Raw genomic sequence first — 27,072 nt, forward strand, 5'->3', positions numbered from 1 at the left:
GGTCGGCTGATCGGTCTTAATTTCAAGTCCGCCAGCCTGTACACGAGCGAAGAGACAGTCTCTCGCACCCGGTACGGTCCTGTCCATTTCGGCGCCAGAGAAGCTGAGAATTTCTTACTGGCGTCGCTCAGGACGTGATTCCGTCTCAACACCAGGTCGCCCACTTTGTAGTGAACTTCCCGATGAGAGCGGTCGTACTGCGCTTTCTGCTCGGCACGTGCAGTGCTCAGGTTCCGTCGCGCTTTTCGTAAAGCCTCCGTTACCTTCGCGCGCAGCCCAGTCGCATAATCGGCGCGTGCCGACGAAACAACCAGTTCCGTGCTGCTTCGTTCCTGTAGAGTAAGTTCTACCGGATTCAACAGCTCCCTCCCAAGGTTGAGGGTGGCGGGTGTATACCCAGTCGATCGATTCACTGTCGACCTGATAGCAAATCCAATTTCAGGAAGACAAGCGTCCCACTCATTGTGCGTCCCCGCAAATGCAACTAGCATGTGCTTGATGTTGCGGTTCACACGCTCAGTGGGATTCGCCTGGGCATGGTACGTGGTTGTTCTCCTGTGCTTAATGCCGAGAGCTGCACAAGAGTCCACGAAGAGTTTGGCAGTGAAGTAGGACGCATTGTCCGTTATCAACTGCTCAGGATAGCCGAATCGTGTAAACACCTCGATCAGCTTTCCCATGATCACGCGTGCCGTCAGCTTCCGTAGGGGGAACAGTTCCACCCACTTGCTGAAATGGTCTGTGACTACGAGAAGGAATCGGTTCCCGCTCGGTGTCCTGGGGTAAGGTCCCATGACGTCACATGCCGCAATTTGCCACGGTGTTCGGCTATTGATCGGCTGCATGAGCCCGGGTGGGCGTCCACCACGTGGCTTCACGCGTTGGCACACGTTGCAAGAGCGGGCGTAGCGCATCACATCCCGCTTCATTCCCGGCCAGGTAGCAAAGCGGCACAACTTCAGATAAGTCTTAGGGCCACTTGCATGCCCAGCCAGGCACGTATCGTGAAAGTAGCGTAAAAGTGCTCCTCTCAGCGTGCGTGGAATCACCGCTTTGAAGGACTCATGTGTATCCTTCTCCGCGGGGATATATCTCAGCAGGACGCCGTCAGAGTCTAGCAGGTAGGAATCCAACGCGCTCACAGCAAAACCAGCTGTTTCAGAGCGCCGCGCACCCACAGCAATACCAGCTGCGTCGATGTGCGCCGCGGCCGCGCCGCCGGGCTCCCGGAGCCCCTCAAACACTTTCTTGCAAAACGGATCCTCCCGCTGTGCCTCTAACAGCTCCTTTCTGCCGAACACGCGCCCCACTGAACTGACGCAGTCCAAGTGGTTCACGCCTTCGTCCTGCGAAGGGGGTTCGTCTGCCCTTCCTTCGGGACCAGCGCCGTCGAGCATTGTAGCAGTTACTTTGCTCTTAGGCTGAGTCACTGAGGAGTCACGATGGGTATTAATGTTACCCCTCCTGACACCCTCAATCGTCGCAGCGGTTAGTCCGCTCTCAAGCTCAGTTTCGGGCGGGGTGAGTTGAGTAGTAATGTTACTCTTCTCACAGTCAACGGGCGCGCGCGAAAGTGCGTCCGCCACAACGTTGTTCTTTCCTCTCCTGTAGCGAACGGTAAAATCGTATCGCTGCAGGAGAAGTGCCCATCGCGCGAGCCGGCCGCTCGGCTCTCCTAAGCGCCTAAGCCAAGTTAGTGCCATATGATCGGTCTCAATTATGAATGGGACTCCATCAATATAGTAGTCGAACTTTTTGAGAGCGAAAATGATCGCCAGACATTCCTTTTCGGTCACGGAGTAATTTTTCTCTGCGGTAGTCAAAGAGCGGCTGGCAAAAGCTACCGGGCGCAAGCTACCTTCGTGCTGTTGGAGCAAAACCGCTCCTAGGCCAAGGTCGCTGGCGTCCGTATGAATGACAAATTCTTTGTTCAAATCTGGTAGCCTTAACTCGGTGGTTTCCACGAGCGCGTTTACGAGGTTGCGCAGTGCCTCCTCTTGCTCGGGACCCCACCTCCACTGCTCACCTTTCCTCAACAGCATTGTCAAGGGGGCTTGCAGTGCAGCGCAGTTTGGGATGAACTGTCGATAGAAGTTCGCCAGCCCCAAAAAGCGTCTCAGTCCGCCTATGTCTGCCGGTGACGGGTAGTTCAATAATGCCTGAACCTTGTCATCACACGGTAGAAGGCGTCCGTTATCAAGTTTAAAACCCAGTAGCGTTACTCGGGTTGCTGCAATCTGGGTCTTGGTCGGGTTTAGCGTTATCCCCGCAGACCTCAGACGCTCCAACACGTCCTTGAGATGGCGTAAGTGCCCATCAAAGGTACGCGAGTATACCACAACATCGTCCAGGTAAGCAAGAGCGTGGTGCCACCTTGCGTCACCCAAGACACGGTCCATCAGGCGCTGGTAAGTCGCAGGCGCACCGACAAGTCCGAATGGCATACGGGTAAACTGGAAAAGTCCCCTGTGACAAGTGAAGGCAGTCTTCTCTCGGTCACAGGGATCTACCTCCACCTGAAAGTATCCTCTGCTTGCATCGAGCGTAGTGAAGTACTTCGCTCCGCCAACGTTGGATACGATCGAGGGAATGCTAGGAAGCGGATATGCGTCCTTGCGTGTCACCTCGTTCAGGCGGCGATAGTCAACACAAAGGCGGGGCGTCCCATCCTTTTTAGGAACCAACACCACAGGAAAACCCCATGGGCTGTCCGACCTTTCAACAACGCCTGTATCGAGCAGTTCGTCCAGAGCGCTGTCTAGTGCTTTCCTTTTAGCCAAACTCACCGGCCGAGGATTACACTTCCACGGAGAGGCGTCGCCTGTCTCAATTTTGTGCCTGTATAGCGTAGTGCAACCAGGCCGCTCTGTGAATACGGCGTCATATTCAGTCAGAAGCGATGAGAGGCGAGCCTTTTCTTCCCCCGACAAACTGCTTGAGTCGTCCAGCAGCGGGTGGTATCGTTCGCCCCTCACTGCGGCACAGTCTGCCACCGCAGCGGGGGTTATGGGCTGTGCGGGAGGGGAGCAGTTCCCCTCCGCGCCTCTTTTCTCAGTGCGGTTGGCCGGACGGCATTTCGACCCGGCCGCAACCGTTCTGAGGGACCTTTTCGGGCAATCGTTTGGTCGGTCTGCGCGCGAAGCATCATCGAACGAAGTTGTCTCTGACGCTTTTTGAAATGAAACGAAAGGTTTCAGGGTGCCACATGCTCGCTCCCTATATCCTCCGTTGCAGACGTCAATAACAATGCCCGTCTTGGCGAGGAAGTCTCTACCAAGAATTATAGGAACCGACAGGCCGGGAAGGTGAGCGAGGCGTTGTCGCCTCACCCGTTTCTCCCACCGCACCACAAGCCTAGCAGCACAGCTCGCGTGTGCCGTGCCGCTGGCGAGTCGGAAGGTCACATTACTCTCTCTCAGTCGGATAGCGTTCCGACGGAGATGTTCACACACCTCGTCGCCAAATAGTGAAGCGCTTGCTCCTGTGTCTAACAGCGCAAAAAACCTGCGCCGGGCGACTGTAACCTCTATGAGCGGTGCTGGCGTGTCGCTGGGTAATCCAAAACGACAAGCCAGCGGGGCAAGGAGTTCATGTGTCTCACTTCGCGCCGCTGTAACCGCCGCCGGCCATGCAGCGTTGCTTACCGGCGGCCCCGCTCGTTTCCCGAAAGCGCGTGCTCTCGGTTCGCAGGCTGTCTGCAATCCCGGGCGAAGTGCCCTGGCTGGTTGCACCGATAACAGAGGAGAGCCGGCCGTTTTCGGGCTTGGCGTCCAGTGCCTCGCGCCGTTTGACCGTTGTTCCTCTCTATCGACTGCTCCCTTGCAGGCACGCTCTGCTCTGGCATCATCGAGCCGGCATGTCGACCACGATTCTGCATACCTCGGCCATCGGCAGCGCATGCTGCACGCATGGCATAAGTGTACGGGTCGAGAGCCCGGTCAGATAAGCCCCAACCGTTTCTCAGTTGTCCGTCACTGAAAGCAACCGCACCACCTCCACCGGAACGAGTGCGAAAAGTGTCCCCGTTCCACGCGCATCGCGGCTCAAGTGCCCTCGACGCTGGGGGTGGAGGTCGGTATGAGCGCAAGGCGAGTATGTCCGCCTGTATGCGCTTTGCCTCCGAGGCCAGCTCATCCAAATCCCTGAACTTGCTGCCTCTTAGGTACGCTGCGAAGGTGGGATGAGCTTGTCGCGTGACTCTCTCCACCTTATCGCAGTTCGGAGCAGTAGGGTCAGCGGTACGATAAAGTTCGTCCATCGCCCTGACGTACTCGAGCAAGGATTCGTCCGGATGCTGAGTACGTAGCTCCAACTCGCGCCGCAGACGACGCTCGTAATCTGCGGGCAGGAATTCCTCGCGTAAGGTCGCTCGGAACTCGGCCAGCGTGCTAGACCGGTGGCCAGTAAGCCGGAACCAGCGGGCAGCGTGATCAGTTAACGACACTGGTACGACGCGTTCCAGTATCTCGCCATCGGACAGCCCCGTTGCGCGCTGGTAAGTCAGCACGCGATCGAGGTATTCGTTGACGCTAACTGAATCATGATACCCGCTGTAGGTGGGTAAGTCCACCCTCACTCTCGGTCTAGCAGCGGCGGCAGATGTCAGCAGAGTGTTCTGCACGGCACCTGTCAACCTCTCAATCAAGCGCATCGCATCGTGCAACAGTGCGTGCTGAGGCTCGCTCTGGCCAGTAATGCCTGGCACAGGAGCGGGACGCGTTGAGCAAGTGTGCCGCTGTGGCTCCATGCTCTCCGCAAACTCTGGCGAAGGGTTCGGCGTAATGTGCCTCACGCCTTCAAGGGTACATCCTGCCGGAGAGAGCGCCTCATGTGTAGCGCTACCCTCTTCGAAGCTTATCAAATTCCCAGGGCTAACGTTCGCCGCAGGGCATGACTGAGCGGTAGCAGTTACCGCCGCTTCGAATTGTTGTCTGTTGGTAGCAACCTGCGACAGCGTATACAACGGCTGTAAATCAGCCCCGTATGCTGCCATGGTTCGTTCGTGTGGTGGCAATCACTCACACAAACAGACTCAACCTGTCACACCTCTGGCCCCACGTTGGGCGCCAAATATAGGGGTATTACTCAGGCTCGCGCGTGCGCACCTGACCCTTCTCTGGATCGCACAGCGCCGATGGAGCGGCAGTCGCTCGCCAGCACTTTCGCAGCAGCCCTAGCAGTCAGAGCTGTGACCCCTAACCCGCGGTTCGCAGTGAGTTGCGACCACGGCGGGTTCAGGCCAGGGGGGACAGGGTGAGTCTCGACCTAAGGTGTTTATTCACCTTAGAGTACAAGGATACCAACAGACAACAACAGCAACAACACATACAAATACAACACAACAACCACAGCGGCGGAGCATTCCGCACGTCTGGGGTGAAACAAACCGCACAATGTGGGAACCACAAAAGAGGCTGATAAGGGTTCAGCTCACCCAGAGTGGATCCGCGCTCGGGCCCTGGGGCGGTCAGTCGCACACAAAGGCCGGGCGCAACAGGGGGACGGCGTGCGGCGGTCTCAGCGGCTGAGTTGAGATGCGGCCTGTCGCAAGCTCTTCAGCCGAAAAGACCACGGTGCATCGCGGGAATAGCGCTTCTCCCCGAGCGGCGGAGAGGGAGTCTCCCCGGTTCCAAGAAGGGAAAGGAGGGAACGGGGTGCCTTGGCTGCAGCGTCGCGGCCAGGCGCGAAGAGCAGCGGGAGCGGCGAAGGTGCCCTCTCCCCGCTACCCTCCGCGAGCGAGCACGTGATTATCGCGTGATAACCGCGTGGCCGCTCCGGAGATATCGGGATGCGCGTGCGATCCCCACAATTGATTCACATAATGAAACTCTAATGCATCTGAGTAACCATTCATAATTTCTGAGCACGTGCTGGTATGGTATGGTATGGTAAAACTTTAATGAAGTCCTGCAGATCGTGAGTCTTCACGAAGCGGGCCGCTCCCACGTGGGAACCGGAAGGGCGAGCCTCTCGGCCGCATCGTGGGCCGGCTGGACAGCCCAGAGTTGGTCAGCCAGAAGAGGGCTGCGGAGAGCCGCCTCCCATCTGGCCGAGCTGTTAGCGATGATAGAGCGTGACCAGGCACACCGCCAGAGCATGTGGTCTAACGTGGCTATTCCTCCATAATCGTGGCAGGTAGCATTGGTGTAAGTATCCGGATAGATTTTATGTAAAAGCGACGGATTGGGATATGTATTCGTTTGTAGTAGACGGAGCGTTAATGCTTGAGCTCTGTTGAGGCGCGGATGAGGAACAAAGTAGGTTCTACAGCTGAGATAGTAGTGTTTAGTAATCTCGTCGTAGGTGGAGGGCGTGTCCCTGTTCTCTGGGGAGTCGGCTTCCGATTGGTCGAGGGTAGCGCGGTGGGCAAGTTCACACGCAGCCCCGTGAGCCGACTCGTTAAGGTTGGGAGGAGCACCCTTTATCTGGCCCTGAGCTGCGGGAAACCAATAAATGAAGAGCTGCGTGATTGCCTTGCCCCCAATATGCCTGAGGGCCAGTTTGGAAATGATGCCTTTTTGAAATGCTCTGACTGCAGATCACTATATATGACAACCCGTGAGCTATCCAGCAGGGCTAGTGCAATAGCCAGCAGGGCTAGTGCAATAGCCATTCGGAGTCCCTCGTCTGAACCGAGGCAGCATTGGTGATTCCTTGCCGACCATCAACAGTGACACTGGCGAACGACCGACGTCCCTTACAAGAAGCGGCATCCACAAAGCTGACCTGCCGCTGATCACTGTGTATTTGCCTAAGGAGGTTGGTCGTCCTTGCCCTCCTTCTACCGCGATTATGATCTGGGTGCACGTTCCTAGGTATTGGCGCGACCGTAATGTTCTCACGAATCGACGGAGCAACGTCAGAAAACGCCGCTACTCTATCGGGGTGATATCCGAGTTCCTGCAAGATGGATCTCCCCGCCTTCGTTGTTGTGAGGCAAGTTAGCTGTGCGCGCTCCTGGGCCTCTGCAATCTCTTCAAGAGTGTTATGAATGCCCAGCTGCATTAAGCGCCCTGTACAAGTGTATACGGGTAACCCGAGAACCCGCTTAGTAACCTTCCTAAGCTGTGCATTCAATTTACCCCGCTCTGCCCGTTTCCATCGATGCATGGCTGCCACGTATCTAAAGTGGCACAGAACGAAGGCATGCGTTAGTCGAATGAGGTTATCCTCTTTGAGTCCATGATGCCGATTTGATACCCTCCTAACTAAACGAACAGCACTTTCAGTTTTAGCAATTAGCTTGCGTATAGTCTTGCCGTTTGTACCCCCTGACTCAACGATCATGCCCAAGACCTTGATTGAATTGGCTCTGGGTATACGGCAACCATTTCTTGTATATAGGTCAATGTCTCTGTCTTCTAACGATGTCCACCCCTTGGGCCTTGGACCGCGTTTCTTGGGACTATACAGCAAAAGTTCCGACTTCAAGGGGGAGCATCTTAGACCGGTGGGTTCGAGATAGGTTTCGATAGTGTCTATGGCCTCCTGTAAGGCTCCCTCAACATGACCGTCATTGCCTCCTGTGCAACATATAGTTATATCGTCAGCATACATAGTGTGTTTGATGCCTTCGATCCCGAGAAGCTTTCTGCTTAGGTCGACCATGGCTATATTGAATAAACAGGGGGAAATGACTGACCCCTGTGGGGCGCCCCTCTCGCCAAGTTCCAGCAGTTGTGATTCGAGATCGGCTACCCGGAGGGCAGCTTTATTCCTATCCGAGAGGAACGATCTAACATAGTTATAAAACCTCTCACCCAGATTGAGCCGAGATATCGAGGCTAGGATATGCGAATGTAGAACGCTGTCGAAGGCCTTCTCAAGGTCAAGTCCCAAAACGGCCCGAGTGTCGCTAGAGTCGTTGTCTGTGATTTGATGCTTAATCAGTTTCATGGTATCCTGTGTGGATAGGCCTGGTCTGAATCCTATCATACTATGGGGGTAAATGTCATTATTCTCCAGGAACCGGGAGAGTCGATTGAGGACCGCGTGCTCCGCTACCTTACCCACACAGTATGTAAACGAGATGGACCTCAACTTGTCAACGCTAGGCGTTTTGCCAGGTTTGGGGATGAGTACTGCGAGAGCAGTCTTCCAAGGTAATGTGACGGTTCCATTCCTCCAAATTTCATTAATGTCCTCTGTGAGGTATGCGATTGACTTTTCATCCGGATTTCGCAACGCCTTGTTCGAGATGCCATCAGGCCCTGGTGCGGATCTACCATTGAGTCCATGTAGAACGCTACGAATCTCTTCAACGCCAAACTCTGCATCCAGATAGGAATTGGCCTGGCCCTGGTAATCGACATGTACAGGAGACCTCCCTGAGCCAACTGGAAGATATTTTTTAGCAAGCGTGCGGATTAATTCGTCCTCAGAGGTCATTCGTGCGGCCTCATGTATGGTTCTACCAATGACTTGCCTCTGATTAGACTTAGTATTGGTCTCGTTAAGTAGATGCTTAAGCAAGCTCCAAGTTTTACCATTGCGCATTTGGCCGTCTATCGAATTGCAAACCTCATCCCACTGCTGTTTAGAGAGGGTTATACAATGCTCCTCAATGTGTTTGTTAATCTCACGTGCTGGTGGGTGAGATTGTTATACATGATAACAGCGAAGGCGCCAAATAAAAGAACTGACCAAGATAAACGACAGGGGACAACCACGTAGGCTTAACCACGTTGTGCCTACGTGGTTGTCCCGTGTGGTGTTCCTTCGTCCCTCTTTTATTTAGCGCCTTACAAATATAAGCAGTATAGAAATGTTATTTTGTACAGGTGTTTATATATATATATATATCTATATATATATATATATAATGTTGAAGTCACGTAGAAGTTCATTTATCAGTGTTACGAGATAATACGTGCACGCCACTGGTTCAGTCAATTAGCATCTGATATCAAAAACAAGGATCTTCGACACCCGACTTGGACAACAAAAGAAGTTCAACAGCTTGCTAAACCTATACTTCAAAATAAGTCTAAAGAAAGATGTTACATACATGGAGTCAGAAGATTCTAGGTGCATGGGCACATTTTTAAAGAGGATAACAAGATGTTTCAGTAATTATTTAAGTGAACCATGTGACCAAAATTGTAAGTAAAGGATGACAGTAAGTAATGTCTTGCAGGCGATTATATTTTTGGCAGTGTTGTAATTAAGAGATTTTTTTTACTCAACATTGCTCACTGTATTTAAGACTTTTTTCGCTAACGAATTAGATTTAAGAGGGAACTTTGGCTTGGGCCAACGCGGCCGATTCAAATACATGTAAAACGCAGTACTGCTTTTCTGGGATAAACACTTGACCGTCTTTAATAAAATTTGCTGCATTTGAGAGATAAAGTTGTCCTATTTACTGTTTCAAGGGAAATTTCAATTTAGGTCCTGATTTTCGTTAAAAAATCTTTCAGAAATTCAGAAGTCAGAAGAACATAGAAGCACGAAGTTTACAAATTAATAGCTCTCCATCATAAACAGATATTGCGGTTCTCTTAAACGGCATCCATCAGATCATTCAAAGCGGCAAAATTTTATTTGTCAATGTACATATAACGGGAATTTGTTGCGTTGTGTACAAGGGCTCTGCAAATGTTGTATTTCCATATTACAAAAATTTTTCATATCAATTTTGTGTGCTTTAGATGTACTATCAGATACAATTCACAGCATCCGGATATCATTTTTTGGTATTGAGTTAATTTTAAACTTGAGAGTTCGCTTTCTGAAAATTTGTGACTTTTGTCAAATTTTAATAAAAGGTGGACAATCTAAATCAAAAATTCAAAACGAACAGTCACTAGATTTTAAGTTTTCTTTTAAGTGCAACACACCCCGTCAAATTTGGTGCGGTGGCTGCCCAGAAAAACGAATTCTCATTTTACATATATTCAGATAGGAGCACCCGAGCTAAACCTTCGTCTTGAGTAGTTACTTTATTCACTAGGCAAGCTGCAAGTGCTGAAGCAGCTTTGAGCACTAGCATTTGGAAGGAACTACAACGCAATGCCCACGGTAGCCCCACGCAGCAGTTCCAAGGATACGCATGTTCAGACAGGTGAACTCGGACACTCAATCGTCATCAGCCTATTTCGATGTCCACTCCAGGACGAAGGCCCCTCCATGCGACCTTGAATTACCCATTTCTTGCGCTACCTGATTACAATTTGAGCCTGTAAATTTCCTAATTTCATCACCCACTTAATTCGCCGCCATCCTCGACTGCATTTCCCTTCTCTTGACACCCATTCTCCAGCTCTAATGGTCCACCGGTTGTAAACTCTACACATTGCATGCATTCCCAGCTCGATATCACAATAGTACATGTATCTTAATCTCTCAACCCCCGCACATGTCAGCTGCAAAATCAAATCGGCACTTTTACGACTCCATGGCGATGATTTCTTCGCACGCTGACGCCAGGAACTCATCTACGGCCAATTTTTTATCGTTTCATTTGCCCAACAAGGAGCGCCTTGTTCAAGCACCAGCCACACTGAAGCGCTGCGCTCCGCAGAAGGCCCAGTTGCGAGCATAAGGGCATTAACCTAACACAGCCTTGTGGGCAAAGTGTCCCCGAGTAACAACACCGTGCTTTTCTTCAGCATGCACATCCAGCGAATTGTAGTGTTGGTGCAGATGTCATCAGAAGAAAATGAAGATAGTCTACAAATGGAATTATTGAAACGAAATTATTGTTGCAGCTATGTAAGACGTAGAAGGCTGCGGAACATGCAATGAAAGATTCAGGCCTTCTTGTTCTATTTATTGTGTTTCTACAATGTTAATAACATTAGGACGAAAAATTATGTAGCAATATTCGATTTCTTTTTAGTCAATTCTAATCGGAATCTGCTGCATGAAATGCAACTTGCTACTTAACAGCGACCCCCGCTTTAGGCGTAACTGGGCTGGCATTGCCAAAATAGCAGATGCCATGTTTTAACAAATTCCACGATCACATTCCTGCTCACAAAACATGATTCTGTTGTGGGTTTATGAATATAAAACCCGTGCCACGATTCTTATTTTTACTTTGTATGGCAATGAAGAAATCGTTACATTTTCCTGGATCGCTCAAATTCCCGACTTAACGATCTTGTATTGTTGTACAACTGTTGAAAGAAATTACTGTTTTTGACGTTCCTGAAAACCTCTGCTTATTGTAGAAAGGCTGAAATATGCTGCTGGGACAGCTTTATTTTTTTAAACAACCATGTGGGTGCTGCGATGTATGTACACGCCAAGTCGATTTGGCAGTTAGCCCTCAACATAACCATGCCACAAAATTCTGCAAATGCTGATGTATTTTCTTTCCTTCTTATGGAGCGTTACCCTCACTGCAAATTTGTGCTGATGTTGGGATAGTGATTTTACTGATACTGAACTGAGGTTATGAGCCGCCGCCACCACCAATTAAGGATTATTGTCGTGCGCTTGTTTGTTTGTTTCTGAGCCGCTAAATATTTTAGACGCTTGTTTGAATTCTAACCGAAAAATGTCTCAACCTTGACTTTGTAGACAGAAAACTTTATAACAATCGGAACTTAATTTTTCACAGTCTGGATATACATACATATCACGCATCAGTGTCATACATAATATTCCATATATATATATATATATATACATATATATATCCACGTTCTCTGTTACAGAGTAATTCCAGATACAAAACAATACGGGGTAGACTATTCCTAATCCATAAGGATATAGTGCCCTTCCCAGGGGCTTCCCTCTTTCCAACAGCTCCAGTCGGCCCCCCATCCTCTCATAGGTAAATATTCGCTCCTCCCCCCCCCCCCCCGGTGTAGTCCCAACCTTCTTCGACTACCCTCCGTTCTTGTCCCGCAATTATGATTTATTTGTATCCCTTCGCATTCGCGTTAACTTCTACCGCAATGTTGTGGCCGTGAATGATGCGCCCGGTAATGACCTGTCGAGCCTTCTCAAAGTGTGCGCCATTGTCAACGTCCCAGTGAGGGCGAAAGCACTCAGCAAGAACACGTGTAGGTATCATTTACGGTGTGGACCCGTCTCTCTCTCGATGCCGACCCTGTGAGACACCACATCGAAGCCCCCGTACAGATCCTTTCCTTTCGCGTAGTGGCGGCGTCGTGAGCGTTACCTTCACCGGCAACGTTGTGCCCGCGGACTTGATCCAGTTTAAGCAGCGACACCCGGTCTGTGCTAAGCTGCCGTGACAACTTCAGTGTGACCGCTGTAGCGCCTTTGGCCACGCCGGCGCGACTTGTTCGCGTGACGCCTGCTGCCTCCGCTGCGGCCGGTCGCATGTAACCAAAAAGTGCACATCGCAGCGACCGCGTTGCGTTAACTGCAGCGGCAACCACGCTGCATTGGAGCCACGCTGCCCTCACTGGCAGCTCGGGAGAAAGGCAGCTACGTTATTGTTGTCCACTCAGCAGCCCGTCAAGCGCAAGCGGGCGCTCGAGCTAGCTAAAGCTCGCGCCGCACCTGCCCAACTCCGCCAACTGCAGACAGCCGCTCCTCGCCTGTCCGCGAGAGTCCAGTCCAGTCTGGCCTCTCCTTTAGCGACGCCCTGCGCGACCACAGCACGCTAACAGCCGAACCACAGCCGACTCATCGGTCCGCAGCTGTCGAGGAATCAGCGGGTCGCAAGGGATGCGCTTATTGCGGCTCTCGCTACAACACTACGCGGTCCGATGGGTATCACCCCGACCGTCGACGACACTGCGCGGCAAATCTGCGCTACGACCCTCGCCTCGCAGGAGACCTTTCATCGTCGTAGCTAGGCGCGGCTCTAAGCCCCGCTTTTGCTTGTTTATTTTTTTAGGGCTTCCCGCCTCCCTCTGGTTTCTCTCTTCACTCCCCTTCCCCGTACATGTGCTGTTGAGGTGCCCTCGCACGAGCGGCATTTACGGCGTTGCACTTCTCTTCTTACCTCAAAAAAAAAAAAAAAAAGAGAGAACGCTCTCTCGACAGGGGCGGTGACACATAGCCACCTAGCCTGTTTTAGCTTACCAGGTAATGTATACATTTTATCAGTCCGGCATTGTATCTATATCTTCTTAATGTTATCTTTGTGCCTTAAAACATGCCTCAATTTCATTCATGTGCACATATCGTGACGGCTGCAGAGCCAGCGCAGCTATCATGACAAAAAGCCGTTTAATATTTAATGAAGAGCCTGGAATATACAGCCATGAAAGTTCTTGGTGCACTATTCAGTTGCATAATACGTCATTGTTAATAGCTGCTATTTAAAGATGTCCTGGAGTTCCTGAGGAATACCTTTTGAAGCTGCATTATTACCTGCACAACACTATAAATAATCGCACAAAGTTTTTATTAACCGTTGATTTTAACCTAGCTGGGACAGACTGGGATAAGTTGTGTCGGCAACACAGGTGCAAAAAACTGTCTTCACCTGTTTGGTATAATGTTCGATCTTTCTTTTTCGCAGACCGTTAAAGAACCTATGCGTGTCAACGAAGATGCCTGCTCAGTACTTGACCTTACTTGAGCATCGCAGTCGATAACACCACATATGGGCATTGAAGAATGGATTTCAGATCATGAGATGCTGGTTATAAAAGTTTTTACTTTGAGTATGAGCGCCAGCTGCAAGGCCGAACCATCTCGAATAGCTTTCAAAGAATATGGACGAGCTAATCATAAGGGTGTTTGTTTATTTATTTTATTTATTAGTTACCTGCATCGCCCCGTAGGGAATTACAGCAGGGAGGTTGCAGGCTTGAATAAATACATGAACAAATTATTTCAATGCGTGGAAAAAAGCATCATTTTCTGTGATGTATACAATGCTGGATAGCAAAATGTTCCAATCTCGAACACTTCTAACAAAAAGGGAATAACGGAAGACGTCACCCCTACAAGAAAATTTCCTGACCTTCAAACAGTGGTCAGTCACTTAGATATGTAATGTGGCGCCTGGATATATTCACGGTTTATACCTGTTTTAGAATAATAAATATCATGGAAAAATTTTAATCTGATATGCCTTCTACGATCCTTCAGCTCTTGCCATTTAAGTTTAAGTTTGCTTTTGGTCATGCTAAGCTGCCGGCTATAGTTACCAAGAACAAATCTAACGTTCTGGATTTTTCCTCATTTATAAGCTCAGATATGTGTGGGGGGTCCCAACAAACACATCCATATTCAAGTATTGAATGTACATGACTGAAATAGAACTGCGTTCTTAAGTTGATCGGTAAATGAATAAAGTTACGCCGTAAGAATCCCAAAGCTGACGCTGCCTTATTTCTAGTATAGTCAACATGTTTGCTCCATCGTAAATCAGAAGTAAAAAACACACCTAGATATTTAAATTCCTTGCTTGTGTTTAGAGTTAAATCGTTAATTCTATAGCTATACGGATGATTAGCTCGTTTTCTTGCTAAGGTGATGTGTACAATCTTATTTATATTTAATGACATATCCCAACGCACACACCAGTCTGCTATACTATTTAAGTCAACTTGTAGGATTTGTGAATCTGAAATGGCATCTACGACTCTATAAACAACACAATCATAGGCAAACATCCTGAATGAAGACTGTATACCAGTTGAAATATCACTAATGTACAACAAAAACAATAGTTGTCCCAACACTGAGCCTTGGGGAACTCCCAACGTAACTGTTGCATGTTGCGAAGATATACCGTTCAGAACAGCAGCCTGTTTCCGCCATGACAAATATTCGGCAATCCACGCTATTATTTTGCCATCCAAGTTATAAGCTTTTAATCTGTGGAGCAGGAGTCTGCGTTCGACTACATCAAATGCCTTAAGAAAATCTAGGAAAACGCAGTCCACAACTTGTTGCTTATCAACTGCCGCGGCTAAATCGTGAATAAACTCTACCAACTGTGTATTGCAAGATAAACCACGCCTGAAACCATGTTGGCTGGGGCTTAGGAGATGATGTTTAGATAAATGGGCCATAACGCAACTGTATATTACATGCTTCATAATTTTGCAGGTTATACTAGCTAAGGAAACGGGCCTGTAGTTCTGAACTGAGTTTCGCACCCCACTCTTATGTATGGGCACGACCGCGCTAATTTTCAATCATCAGACATGTCTACTTCATTGAGGGACTTCTGGAACAACCGGGTGAAATAAAAGCATAACGCGTCCGCACAAATCCTTATGATAGCGGCAGGAATGTCATCAGGGCCGCATGCCTTAGCATGGTTCACACCTTTTAATAATTTACGGGTACCATTGACACAAAAGGTGACTTCCGGCATGTGGTCTATTTCAGCAGGTAATTCAAAAGAAACAGTACGGGAGCTAGACAGCAAAAACACAGATGAAAAATAACGGCTAAAAATTTCAACTTTATACTCATTATCATGAATAATTGTTTCCTCATTTTTCAAAGCAGGTATCGATCTGTTGTCCTTGCCATTACGCTTCACATACCTCCAACATTATTTGGTATCCCTGACAAGTCTTTCTCCTAGATTTAAAATCCTTAGCGTCCTTAGCGATGTCAGATTTTTGTTTAAATTCAATTTTTATTGCTTTCAGCAAGGCCAAATGCTCTGGCGAATTAGTCGCCTTATATCTTTGATAATTTCGTCGCTGTCGTCGAACAAGGGCCCGTAACTCTGTGTTAAACCAGGGTTTATCTCGAGCTCGCCTACTTGATATAACTCATGATGGGATAAACGCTTCACGTAGTTCAAACATTTTCAGTTTGAAGTATTCAACAGTTGTTGGATATCTGCATTATCTGCGAGTGCGTCAAAAGTTGGAAAGAATGACTCGAAAGCAGCGCTAATCCCATCGTAGTTGGCCCTGCTGTAGGCATAAATCTTTCGACCAGGTGTTTTTGGAACCTTCACATACTGAACTGATAAATCTGCTAGAACAACGTTGTGATCGCTCAAACCTGGCAACACCCGTACATTGTATATAACATCATGTGCGTTACAGAGCAAAAGGTCGAGTACGTGACCTGTTCCATCAATGCGCGATGGCTCGTGCACATACTGATACAAATTGTTCTGATCTAAAATATCAAAGAAAGTTGATGTGGTCGATGTGATGTGATCGATGTGGCTGTTACATTCATGCCTCGCGGCAAAGGTTATCTTGCTCTGCGATTTTCGTTATCTCAGCTTTAGTAGGCTACCTACAGCTGTCGCAAACTGTCATGTGCGCATCCTCGATGCTCGTCGCAAGCAGGAATTTCGCCAGCATGCCAAGATTAATGTTTCGTCAATGCGATGCAACCAACGTGGAACCACTGCGGGAAGCATGCAGAGTGTTTATGAATTTTTCGCCGCATTTGAGAACAGAATGCTGCGGCACGCACGTAGTGGGCGCGATAGACTTTTTCTTCGACGTAACGTGCGAAACGCTGTAACAAGGTCACACGAGAGGTTGCGTGGGTGGGGATACGAAAATGGTGATAACTATTCATACCACTGCAAAAAGTTCGCATCACACAGGAAAAAGGCCTATGTGAGGATGAGCCACATTACAGCAGGGATCACTTCTAAGATATTGCCTGCCGCCTTACCTAATGACACACAAACCAACTAAGAGAAGCTTAGCTAAAGAAGATACAATGATCCGGAAGCTCCACTGGTCCACCACAATGTTTTGTACATCGTGTTTTGATTCTGGATTTCTACGTTGCTATCAAGAATTACGAGGAAGCTTTAGCTCGGGGCCAACTGAAATTCCCCTATGATAAAATACATGCCCAACGCAGAAATTCCCTCTTGGGAGCCGCTGGCCTGATCAAAATAGAAGCCGTTGAATTTTGGAGAGATTGTTAAATTCTAGCAACGGTAGAAAGCCGAATTCCCCAAATCTTTTACACAAATGCAAAAATTTTCGAGAATTTGAAGATAAAGATTGAAGCACTGAGTTTACGAATCCGTAATGTTAGACGAAAATTAAACATCTGTTTTGTAAACGCATCTGTTAGAGCACACCAAGCAAAGAAATTTGATTTATGTCTGTTTACGTAAATTTGTTACAATGTTAACACGGCTTACGCTGTGGGGTTCTCCTCCCGTGCTCTTGGGACAAAGGAACGACAACACAGTAGTGCAAACAATCACAAGGGCATTTATTGCTTCTTTCATAGATCAATGCCTGCTAGCCGAGTTGCTATCCACAAAACATGCCGATGGGCGCACGACAAATCTAGAAGTCCGACTCACCGCGACCGGATAGCGAGCGAATATGTTGGCCCCCTGCTGGATCCCAGCGCCTGGTCATTCGCGTGTACGGTCACGCGAACGGTGGCGCGTTCGAGGGCGGCCACGCGAGACGGTCTCGCAGAAGCATGGGTCGGTGCACTGCTTGCTGTCCCGACCACAAAAAGGAAGCTCCTTCTCTTTCGGCGCCCAAGTAACCCCGCCTATCGGCGGCGTTAGCAGCGCAACACTCGCGCCCTCTCTCGCACTGCGCTTGTACCACTCCGACCGTCGCGGGCGCCAGGCCACGCGGTGAAGCCGGATTACAGGAGACGCGCTATGCGGGAAGAACATATCAGGGGACCGGCGAAAGTCGCGCATCCCCACAGCGCAAATGTCCTACTCAGGAACTAGTCGTTTATTTGATACGTCAATTCTGTCGGTGTTAATTGTGGTAACAGCTGAATTTTACCGAATCGGATATTGTTTTTTATTTCGATATTGCAGGTTGACAATTCCATTGGCTCAAATCCTAGCTTATTCAAGTTTTGAAAGACTCAATATTATTAAAATAAAAAGTACGACTAAAATTAAAATCAGCTTCCTGATCGAGATTAATATATATTTCATTAATGCAACAGAACTCATAGGAATCAGTCCCGTAGATGCTAAGAAAATTGAATTCTCCGCAACCATGTAAAGATACAGGAGGTCCCGAGCTACAGCTTCATCTTAAAAGTGCGTCCGTGTCTTCTTGAATATGCATGAGAGACCTCCCGGTAATCCCGGTACGTTTGAAAGAGCAAAGCGTCGCTTGGTCCTAGCTATGCGTACAACATTGATAACATTAGGCTTACTAATTTATTGGTGATTGTTTTCTAGCGCTCAATTTAGTCAACTACACAAGGGAACGGATATAAGAAAACATATCTTACCGGTGCTCACTAACATCATCAAAGGCAAAGCCTGAGCTTTCCCCCACCTGAAAAAAAAAAAAGAGAAGGTTGTGTCATGAGAGAAAAGCAAAACATTTTCCTCCTTTTCAAGGTCTTCTGGATCGCCCGTACTTATTAGGCGTGAATAATAAAAGGTCTAGTGCCGACTGTCACTCTCCCGAGAACACCGCGTGACCCTGACTGCCTGACAAGACGAAAACAGGGCTTTAAAATATCTGCTCAAAAAATAAAATTCTTTTTAACGTTAGGTGTTTTTATCATTGTCAATCAACTAGCAGTAATGTGATGGATAGTTCTGCCTCTGCTGAAACTTTATAGATTTCTGAAGAGACATACAGCCGGTAATATTGCCACGGACTAGTACCATGGATGTGAAAGAGGCCAAGCGGTTCTGCGATTGACAGTGACAGTTCTTGAGCTGAGACGAGCTGACGCTTTTTAGTCAGTTATTGATACTCATTTGTCTACTTTATGTATACTTCCTCTCGTCTGCATGTTTTCGCGTAACTTCTTGGCGGCAGTAGCATCCGTTGTGCTCTTCACGTGACTGCTCAGTGGACCTTACCTTTTCAAATGAGTCTGGGCTTCGTTGACCTCGGTCTTTTCCTGCCCGACCACAACTTTAATCAAATTTACCGTCCAGACCATTTTGTTCCTGCAAAAATGCATGAGCATCACCAACAGGCGGATTTATCATGTTCCCAAATGCAATGTTTAACTAAAAGCGCCACACCTCAAGCCTACTTCAGAACATACAAAATTTACCGCATTAGTTGGGAAACCGAATCAAAAGCTATACAACTGTTCAGTGACCATTATTGCTGCGGCACTCCGCATAGAAATGCTTGACGCCGTCGCATGCGGATGTAATTCGAGCCTTACACCACACAAAAAATTTGAGGACGCTTAAGCTTTGCCTTTGAGAGTGGACGCCCGTAGCATTCAAACATGCCCGACCGCTTCTCACGCTTCCCGCCAACTGCAGCTTATGTAGCCGCATTGTTCGCAGGGAAACGCTGGCGGCGAACGGCGTGCATGAAGGCGAGCTTTTTGGTAGAAACACGGCCTCTTGCGTGGCCAATCTTCTGGTATTGTTTCGCATTTTTTATATTTCAATCTGAGAAAATTTAACAGAACAGACATGCGCTGTCGGTGTTCTGTTTCATGATATTTGTTTGTTGGCTATTATCCTGAAAATTGCGAGGGATACCATAGTAAAGGATGCAACACAAGGTATGAGCAAATTCAGTGATAGAAGAAAAACTTTAGTACCGTATTGAATACATATGGCAATTTTTGAATAAATACGCCAATAAAGATGGTGCATTGCTATTTTAGGGATTACATTCGAATAACTGTAACAAAATGTGAAAGAATAAACAAAAAAACGCTGATCCTTCCAAAAATCAGATGGTCTTGGTCGTAAACAACAAATTCCATTCAAATTGGGTAATGTGGTTTCGTTGGGACACTTCTGGGCATTTTACACGCATCCAGAGCAAGGAACCAGTGCAGCTCGGAACGGACCACTGATTCCTCAAAGCGCAATCAAATAGAGCGCAACGGCAGCCCGTGAAATCATGGAGCATCTTGGAATGCTACTAATGACGAGCAACGGACAGCTCAGGACCACGTGACGTTGCTTGCTCCAGATGGCCACCGCAAGGCCTTTCTTGGTGCTACCTGGCTTCCTTGCTTGTGTCGAGAGCCGTTTGAACGAAATGTTTAGTAAAATTAATTACAACCTTCATGCGTCATAAGCGAACTGTGCTAAGAACATAATTGTGGAAGCACAGATCAGTTAGTGCAGCATTTTCAATAATAAGATAGCGCAGTACAAAGGACGGAAAACCAGGCGCAACAACAAAACAGCTTATTCGTGAGTAATCATAAAAGGGGGAACTAGTAACTTTCTAAAAAGTCAAGCACACGTGCATCAACCTTTTTTGCACATATTTTCTTTTTAGGCACATGCTCACTTCACCGCACACGCTAGAATGATTAACGAAATTTGGCAGTTTTACACTAAAGGCGAATCATTGACAGAAATAGCAAAATTTGCCGTTGCGCTGCAGCTTCTAGAACTTCAGCACGCCAAAGGACCAGCCGCCGGAGCTACTCACGGTCGAAGTGTCGTTCTCGTAAGGACTTGTCCAGGTCTCGCCTCTCCTCGTGGACCCAAGAGGAACGGGCACCGGGAACGGGCACGGCGCTCGATTTTGCAAACTTCAAGCAGCTTCCGGTTGTCTTGGGATCCTAGACACGTCACTTCCTGTCAAGACCGCAACTACCTGGCTGTCGTCTGGCTGCCAGCGCGCTGCCAGAACTCCGAAACTCGAAGAGGCCTACTAAGTACGGGTAAGAATTGTGTCGGAAAATTTCGCGCTCGACCTCACCAGCGCAGTATTAAGCCGCATTTGGGTTCGTATTTCACTGTCTGGCACGATGACTGAAACTTATATTTGACTCATGCGGTGCATGAGCGGCCGTTGACGGTCGGGTGCTATCTACGCGGGCGCGCCGCTTCAGGAAGTTAAGAACGCGGCGGCCGACGCCGGCTGCGTGTGAGAGGAGATGTCGCTACTTGAACAAGAGCTCAAAATCTAGGGACTTTACTACAAAGAAGACGGTGCGAAATAAGCGGCATTGGACTTACCAGACGGTCAATTTTGTGGTGGCACCATGGCTTCCCAGCGCTAGTAGAATATCTCGTTCCACGAGATTGTGTCTTCAAGTGGCGCGTACCCACTATGGGGTATGGCCAAGAAGCAGGCGGTTTTCCGTAAGGTTAGAAGTAGAGAGAAACTAGATTTGTATAGTGGAGCGTGGGACGATAAAACTGTGATTTAGAAGTGTAATTAAAAATTGTTAAGAATTTCGATAAAATAAGTTAACGTAAAGAAATGAAATAATAGAAATTATGAATAACTTTAGAAATTCAGCAAGGTACTAATTTTGTCTCTCTAATAAAATTGTAAGCTGCCAGAAAAGCATCCCTGTGGCTGGATCCCAGTGAAGTCGCCCCAAAAGAAAGAATGCTTGACGAGGTTAGCGATAGGCCAAGTTTGGTAAATGAGTATTTTAATAGTTTTCTTTGTCTTAGAAAGCGGCGGCACAAGAGAAAGTAATGTTCGATAGTTTCAGGTGCACTGCAAAAAGAACACAGAGGGGAAATTGCGAGACCAGGCCTGTGTAAGTAAAACTTTAGAGGAGGTATATGACATCTCAATTTTGTAAAAGAAACTTCCAATTGCCTTGAAGGACACCAATTAATATTCCATGGGAAGCCAAGATGGTGGAAATCAGAAGACGGCGTTAGCATGGATATTGCAGAGTTTTCAGATATAGCGAAATTTCTGTGCCTAGCCGCGGTGACATATAAAGCTGATGTCGGCAAAACAGATATGATAGGGCCGTTCAGAGATGCTCGTGCGAGTGAATCAGCCATTTCATTCAAGTGCAACCAATGATGTCCCGGTGCCCAAAGCAAACATACTTTTCGTAATGAATAAAGGGAAAATCAGACATCCACCCGTTCGTAGCAATTGCTACGAAGGAAACCCATACGGGTTCCTCGAAAGAAAAGCCTCATAGTTGAAGAAAAATTCGTCCTGGTCCGGGACTCGAACCCGGGACCACCGCCTTTCCGGGGCAGCCACTCTACCATCTGAGCTAACCAGGCGGCTAGCAGATGCCCAAGTGCAACCCGAGCTGTTGAGTAGTGGGCTGCAACAGCACGTACACCAACTCACGAGGAACAAAGTTTTACAGGTTTCCAAGCCGACCGTATGAAGCAGAACGGCGTCAACACTGGATAGCGCTCGTCCGACGGCATAAGCTGTTTTATATTCCGGCGTTATGCCAAGTGCGTTATAACGCTGAATGCTTTGCTTTTACAGCAATGATGGCAGCTACACACACACACACACACACACACACACACACACACACACACACACACACACACACACACACGCACACACACACACACACACACACACACACACACACACACACACACACACACACACACACGGGACACCTACAGTCAGTGGCGTAGCTAGGTCGTCTGGCACCCGGGTCCCATAGGTCTTCTGCCCCCCCCCCCGCTCCCCCGGGTTTATTGGAGGAAGGCGAGGATATCAACAATTTCCGTGTGTCCCCAGACCTATATGACCTCACCCCTACCCCCCCCCCCCCCACTGGCCCCTTGCACCCGGAGCCCACGCACCCCCCCCTACCCCCTTGCTACGCCACTGCCTGCAGTGCGTACCAGGATATGCATCAAACAAAGTAGTTTGTTCCTACACTGTACCGCAGTAAAGCCGTGGAACTCTTTCCCAATCCTCTCCCATTCAAACAGCGCTAGGGCTTGCTGAGAGATTTGAGGAGGGGTTGCAGCCAGCTGAGCTGGCATACACTCTTCTGCGCCCAGCATATCAACGATAGTGCAGATGAGATCACCAAAATTTTTGACAACGTGGTTTATTGGAACTTCCTTTGCACGCACTGAAAAATCGCAACATAAAAGTATCGCACTTCCAGTAACTTGGGCGAAAATATTTTCCCAGCGTAGTCTAACACAACTGGTAAGTTCATCCCCTTTTTTGTGTTTGGGGAGAGCAACGTTAGAATACCTCTGGTAGGTCTTACGAGTCGTTCGTACGCCCCACGTTCTTGGATGAGATGTTTTCGATTCGTATTTGCCGTCATGTATGTACAGGGAAACTACCGCGGCGTCCTTGCACTTCCCTGCGATGCCAGCACGGCAATCGCAGCTCCCCGCTAGGATTTGTCTGCTGTCGCCGATTTTCAAGAATCAATTTCGCCTACAATTTCATGCGTCCACACGGCAGATAACGAAGTAAATTACGCTGAGCTTCACGCATCTCGCTGGTGCATTATTTTTCGTTTGCGGAATAAACCTAGCTGTTACTTCCGATCAGTGCGAGTTCAACACTTCCCTCACGTCGTAGACGTGCCCCACTTCAAATAGACGACTTCCTTTTTCTAAATTCTTTTCACGAAAAAAGCTATGAAGATCTTGTAATTCCGAGAAACCCGGTTAAAATTAATATCGGCACGCTGTTTCGCGCCATCGCTACCGTTTGACAGGACGCCAAACACGCAGTGCGGGCTGCTGACGCCGTGAGTAATCCTACCACATTCGCGCAACTATTCCTCAGATGGCGCTAGGGGTCGGAAAGACAGGGCGCCGCCTAGCACTTGCAACGTGCCCATAAAGCTGGGCAAGTTACTGAAGTTGCAGAATGAGACTTGGCACAGAAAAACACAAGTCATACACCAGGCGACAATGAAGAGGAACATCTATTTGTCAACTTTCTCTACGGCAAGAGGGAAATGTAGCACAGTGAAGGCGCAACGACGTACGGCGGCTCATGGAGCACACACATGGTCAGGGCTGTGTTTGTGTACGTGCGCCTTCTGATGTACTTGGGTCTGCGCGCTCACCTGTTGTCTTTATGCACCGGGAACAACCTTGCAGGGCTTGTTTTTTAGGTATTTGGGCACCACTGCACGATGCACGAGCGGTACGAGTCGTGAAACGGGTGAAACATCGCGGAGAACAAGCACACAGCTATCGAGGACCACGAAACTGACGCAACTACCCACGCCGGTCAACGCACAGCAGCGCACGCTTCCCGATAACAGCAGATAACGAAACATGAAGCGTAATGCAGAGGGATAAGCTGGCGCCCGGCCGGCGGGGCCGCACGGCGCGCGCGCGGACACAGTCGAAGGTGAGGGAGTTACGAGGGAGAGCGAGGGGAGAGGAGTTGAGGGGGTAAGAAACCAGCCATCTGGATGGGCGCGCGTGCGCTCGATGATCTACGAGGCTATGCAAGGGAAACCGATTTTCCGCTTCGCCCTCTTCATAGATGGCGCCACTTACCTCTGCCACCGAAACAGGGGAGTTAGCTACTTACAGGGGAGTTTGCCCCCACTGGTTAAGGAGCTTGATGTCGGGCACCGGCGTTCTCGTAGGCACAGAACAGTATTTCGTTCCGTGCCTCCCTGCTCCCGACCTCCGCACAGTCCCAGCCACGCACTCGGTGTCACTGTTCACGATGTCGGCGACATGCACGACGGCTTGCGCGAGACATGCGCGAACGTATATATATATATATATATATATATATATATATTATAATACCGAGACCGATCAAGTTGTCCAGCGCTGTTTATTCCACCAAAGGCAACGCCCCCAGCTCACGCGCGAAGAAGTCGAAGAACAGTGAAGATGATGATGGCTATGTACAAATGAAAACGACGAAGTACGTTAATAGTGCTTACACTAACTTCCCCCCGTCATGGAAGCGGCCAGCCTGGCCGCAGATTAGAGATTATCTAAACGGGGAGTGAAGGGCTTCATCCGCGAGACGTGAACAATTTCAGCATTCCGGCGGCGCCGGTCAGTGACGGAGTGTACTGGGCGAACGAGATAGTTCACTGCAGATGTTTGCTGCACAACGGTGTATGGGCCAATGTAGCGTGGAAGGAACTTCTCACAGAGGCCTGGGGTGCGGACTGGAGTCCAAAGCAGTACTTGGTCTCCAGGGTGAAAACGTAGGTCACGGCGTTTGTTGTCGCAGTAACGCTTGCGCTCAGCTTGGGTAGCTTCTGTGCTTTGCCGGGCGATTTGACGGCAATGTGCAACTCGGGCAGCGAAATCTTCCGGAAGCGACGCGTTAGGCGAAGAAGGTGCGAAAAATAGTTCTCTGTCGAATATGGTGGAAGGAGATCGTCCATACACAAGGAAGAAAGGGCTGTAGCCGGTAGTTCGTTGAATAGCAGTGTTATATGCGAATGTCACAAAAGGAAGAATTTTATCCCAGTCAGTGTGGTCAGGACGGATGTACATGGAAATCATGTCAGACAGCGTACGGTGGAAGCGCTCAGTAAGGCCATTGGTTTGCGGATGATAAGTGGACGTAGATTTGTGGACGGTATTAGTGGCTCGAAGAACTTCCTCGAGGACTTGTGAAATGAACGCCTTGCCACGGTCACTGAGAAGAACGCGAGGAGCCCCATGGCGCAAGACGATGGCGCGCAAGAAAAAGTCGGCGACCTCAGAAGCGGTGCCGGATCGCAGAGGGGCAGTCTCGGCATATCTTGTTAAATGGTCGACCGAAGTGACAATCCAACGGTGACCGGAGGGTGTCAACGGCAAGGGACCATATAAATCAATGCCAACAAATTCAAAAGGTGCGTCCGGGCAAGGGAGAGGTTGTAGTAAACCGGCAGGAGGGGATGTCGAGCGTTTGCGGTGCTGACATGACGCACAAGAGGCAATGTATTTGGCCACCGTTGAGGATAGGCCAGGCCAGAAGCAGCGGGTCTTTATGCGGTCGTATGTCTTGTGGAAGCCTAAGTGGCCAGCCGATACATCGTCGTGAAGTGCCTCTAATACCCGCAAACGAAGGCAGCGAGGTAGAACTGGGACCCACCGGTGACCTGTTGGGTGGTAAATGTAGCGGTGTAGCACGCCACCTTGAAGGCGGAATTGTCGAAGTTGGCGTCGCAAGCGGCTGTTGGGCGGTTCGGCGAACCCACTAAGGCGATCCATGAGAGCTCGACAGTAGGAGTCGGCCCGCTGAAGCGAGACGAAATCAGAGCGTGATGAAAGCGTAACTTGGTCCAGGGATGTTATCGAGAGTTGGTGAGAGGCAGGCGTAGCATCGGAACGACGTGGTTGGGAAGACGACGGCGCGTTACCTGGAGAGAGTGAGAGTGGGCAGCGAGACAATGCGTCTGCATCATGATGGTGTTTTCCAGACTTGTACGTTATAGTGAAGTCATATTCCTGCAAGTGGAGTATCCAGCGTCCTAAGCGTCCTGACATGTTTTTCATTGATGACAGCCAACACAGAGCATGATGGTCGGTGACGATGGTGAAGTGGCGGCCGTAAAGGTATGGGCGAAATTTCTGAATCGACCAAACGATAGCCAGGCACTCTTGCTCTGTAATGGTGTAGTTCCGCTCAGCTGGAGAAAGTGTTCGGCTGGCATATGCTATGACTTGCTCTTTAGATGCTGTATTACGTTGCAGAAGTACTGCGCCAATACCTTGTGCGCTTGCGTCAGTATGGAGTATGGTGGGGGCACGATTATCGAAGTGGCGAAGCACTGGTCCGGAAGTAAGATGCCGCTTAAGAGCTTGAAAAGCCGACTCGCAGTCGCTAGTCCACGTGAAAGAGGCACCGGTAACCAGTAGCTTGTGTAGAGGAGCTGCTATTGCTGCGAAGTTGCGTATAAACCTACGAAAATATGACGCCAAGCCGAGGAAACTACGTAGATCTTTCTGTTGCTGGGGGCGAGGAAACTGAAGAACGGCACTAATCTTGTCGGGGTCAGGCTGGATGCCATCTTTTGAGACGACGTGACCCAATACTTTTATTGTTTTGGTTGCAAATTTGCATTTTTTTGTATTGATCTGGAGACCAGCATTCGCAAGGCACTTGAGAACTTCGTCTAATCGTTGAAGATGTTGGCTGAAGTCAGACGAAAAGATGACAATATCGTCCAGATAACAGAGGCATGTCTTCCATTTTAGACCACGAAGTACGTTGTCTATCATGCGCTCAAATGTGGCAGGAGCATTGCAAAGGCCAAAAGGCATCACGTTAAATTCATAAAGGCCATCCGGTGTAGCGAATGCGGTCTTTTCTTTGTCAGTCTCGTTCATCGGAATTTGCCAATATCCTGATCGAAGATCAATGCTGGAGAAATACTCCGCCCCTTGTAGTGTGTCCAAAGCGTCGTCAATTCGAGGTATTGGATATACGTCCTTGCGCGTGATCTTATTGAGCGCTCGATAATCCACGCAAAAGCGAACTGAGCCATCTTTCTTCTTTACCAGGACCACGGGAGACGCCCATGGGCTAGATGAAGGTCGTATTATCTTCCGCGCAAGCATGTCAGCGA

General features: G+C 49.0%; 1 protein-coding gene across 1 annotated transcript in view; it reads right to left on the bottom strand.

Moving 5' to 3' along the window:
- LOC126535372 (bumetanide-sensitive sodium-(potassium)-chloride cotransporter-like) overlaps positions 1-27,072 on the bottom strand; it is a 139,147-nt gene that overhangs the window by 76,804 nt on the left and 35,271 nt on the right. The window contains exons 2-4 of the mRNA XM_072286445.1: positions 20,250-20,382; positions 18,692-18,781; positions 18,106-18,152 (exon numbers count right to left, since the gene is read on the bottom strand). Coding sequence (XP_072142546.1) covers positions 18,106-18,152; positions 18,692-18,774 — 130 coding nt within the window. The 5' untranslated portion in view covers positions 18,775-18,781; positions 20,250-20,382. The remainder of the gene's footprint in view (positions 1-18,105; positions 18,153-18,691; positions 18,782-20,249; positions 20,383-27,072) is intronic.

The sequence above is a fragment of the Dermacentor andersoni genome, chromosome 2, assembly GCF_023375885.2.
Source record: "Dermacentor andersoni chromosome 2, qqDerAnde1_hic_scaffold, whole genome shotgun sequence".
NCBI classification, from domain to species: Eukaryota; Metazoa; Arthropoda; class Arachnida; order Ixodida; family Ixodidae; genus Dermacentor; species Dermacentor andersoni.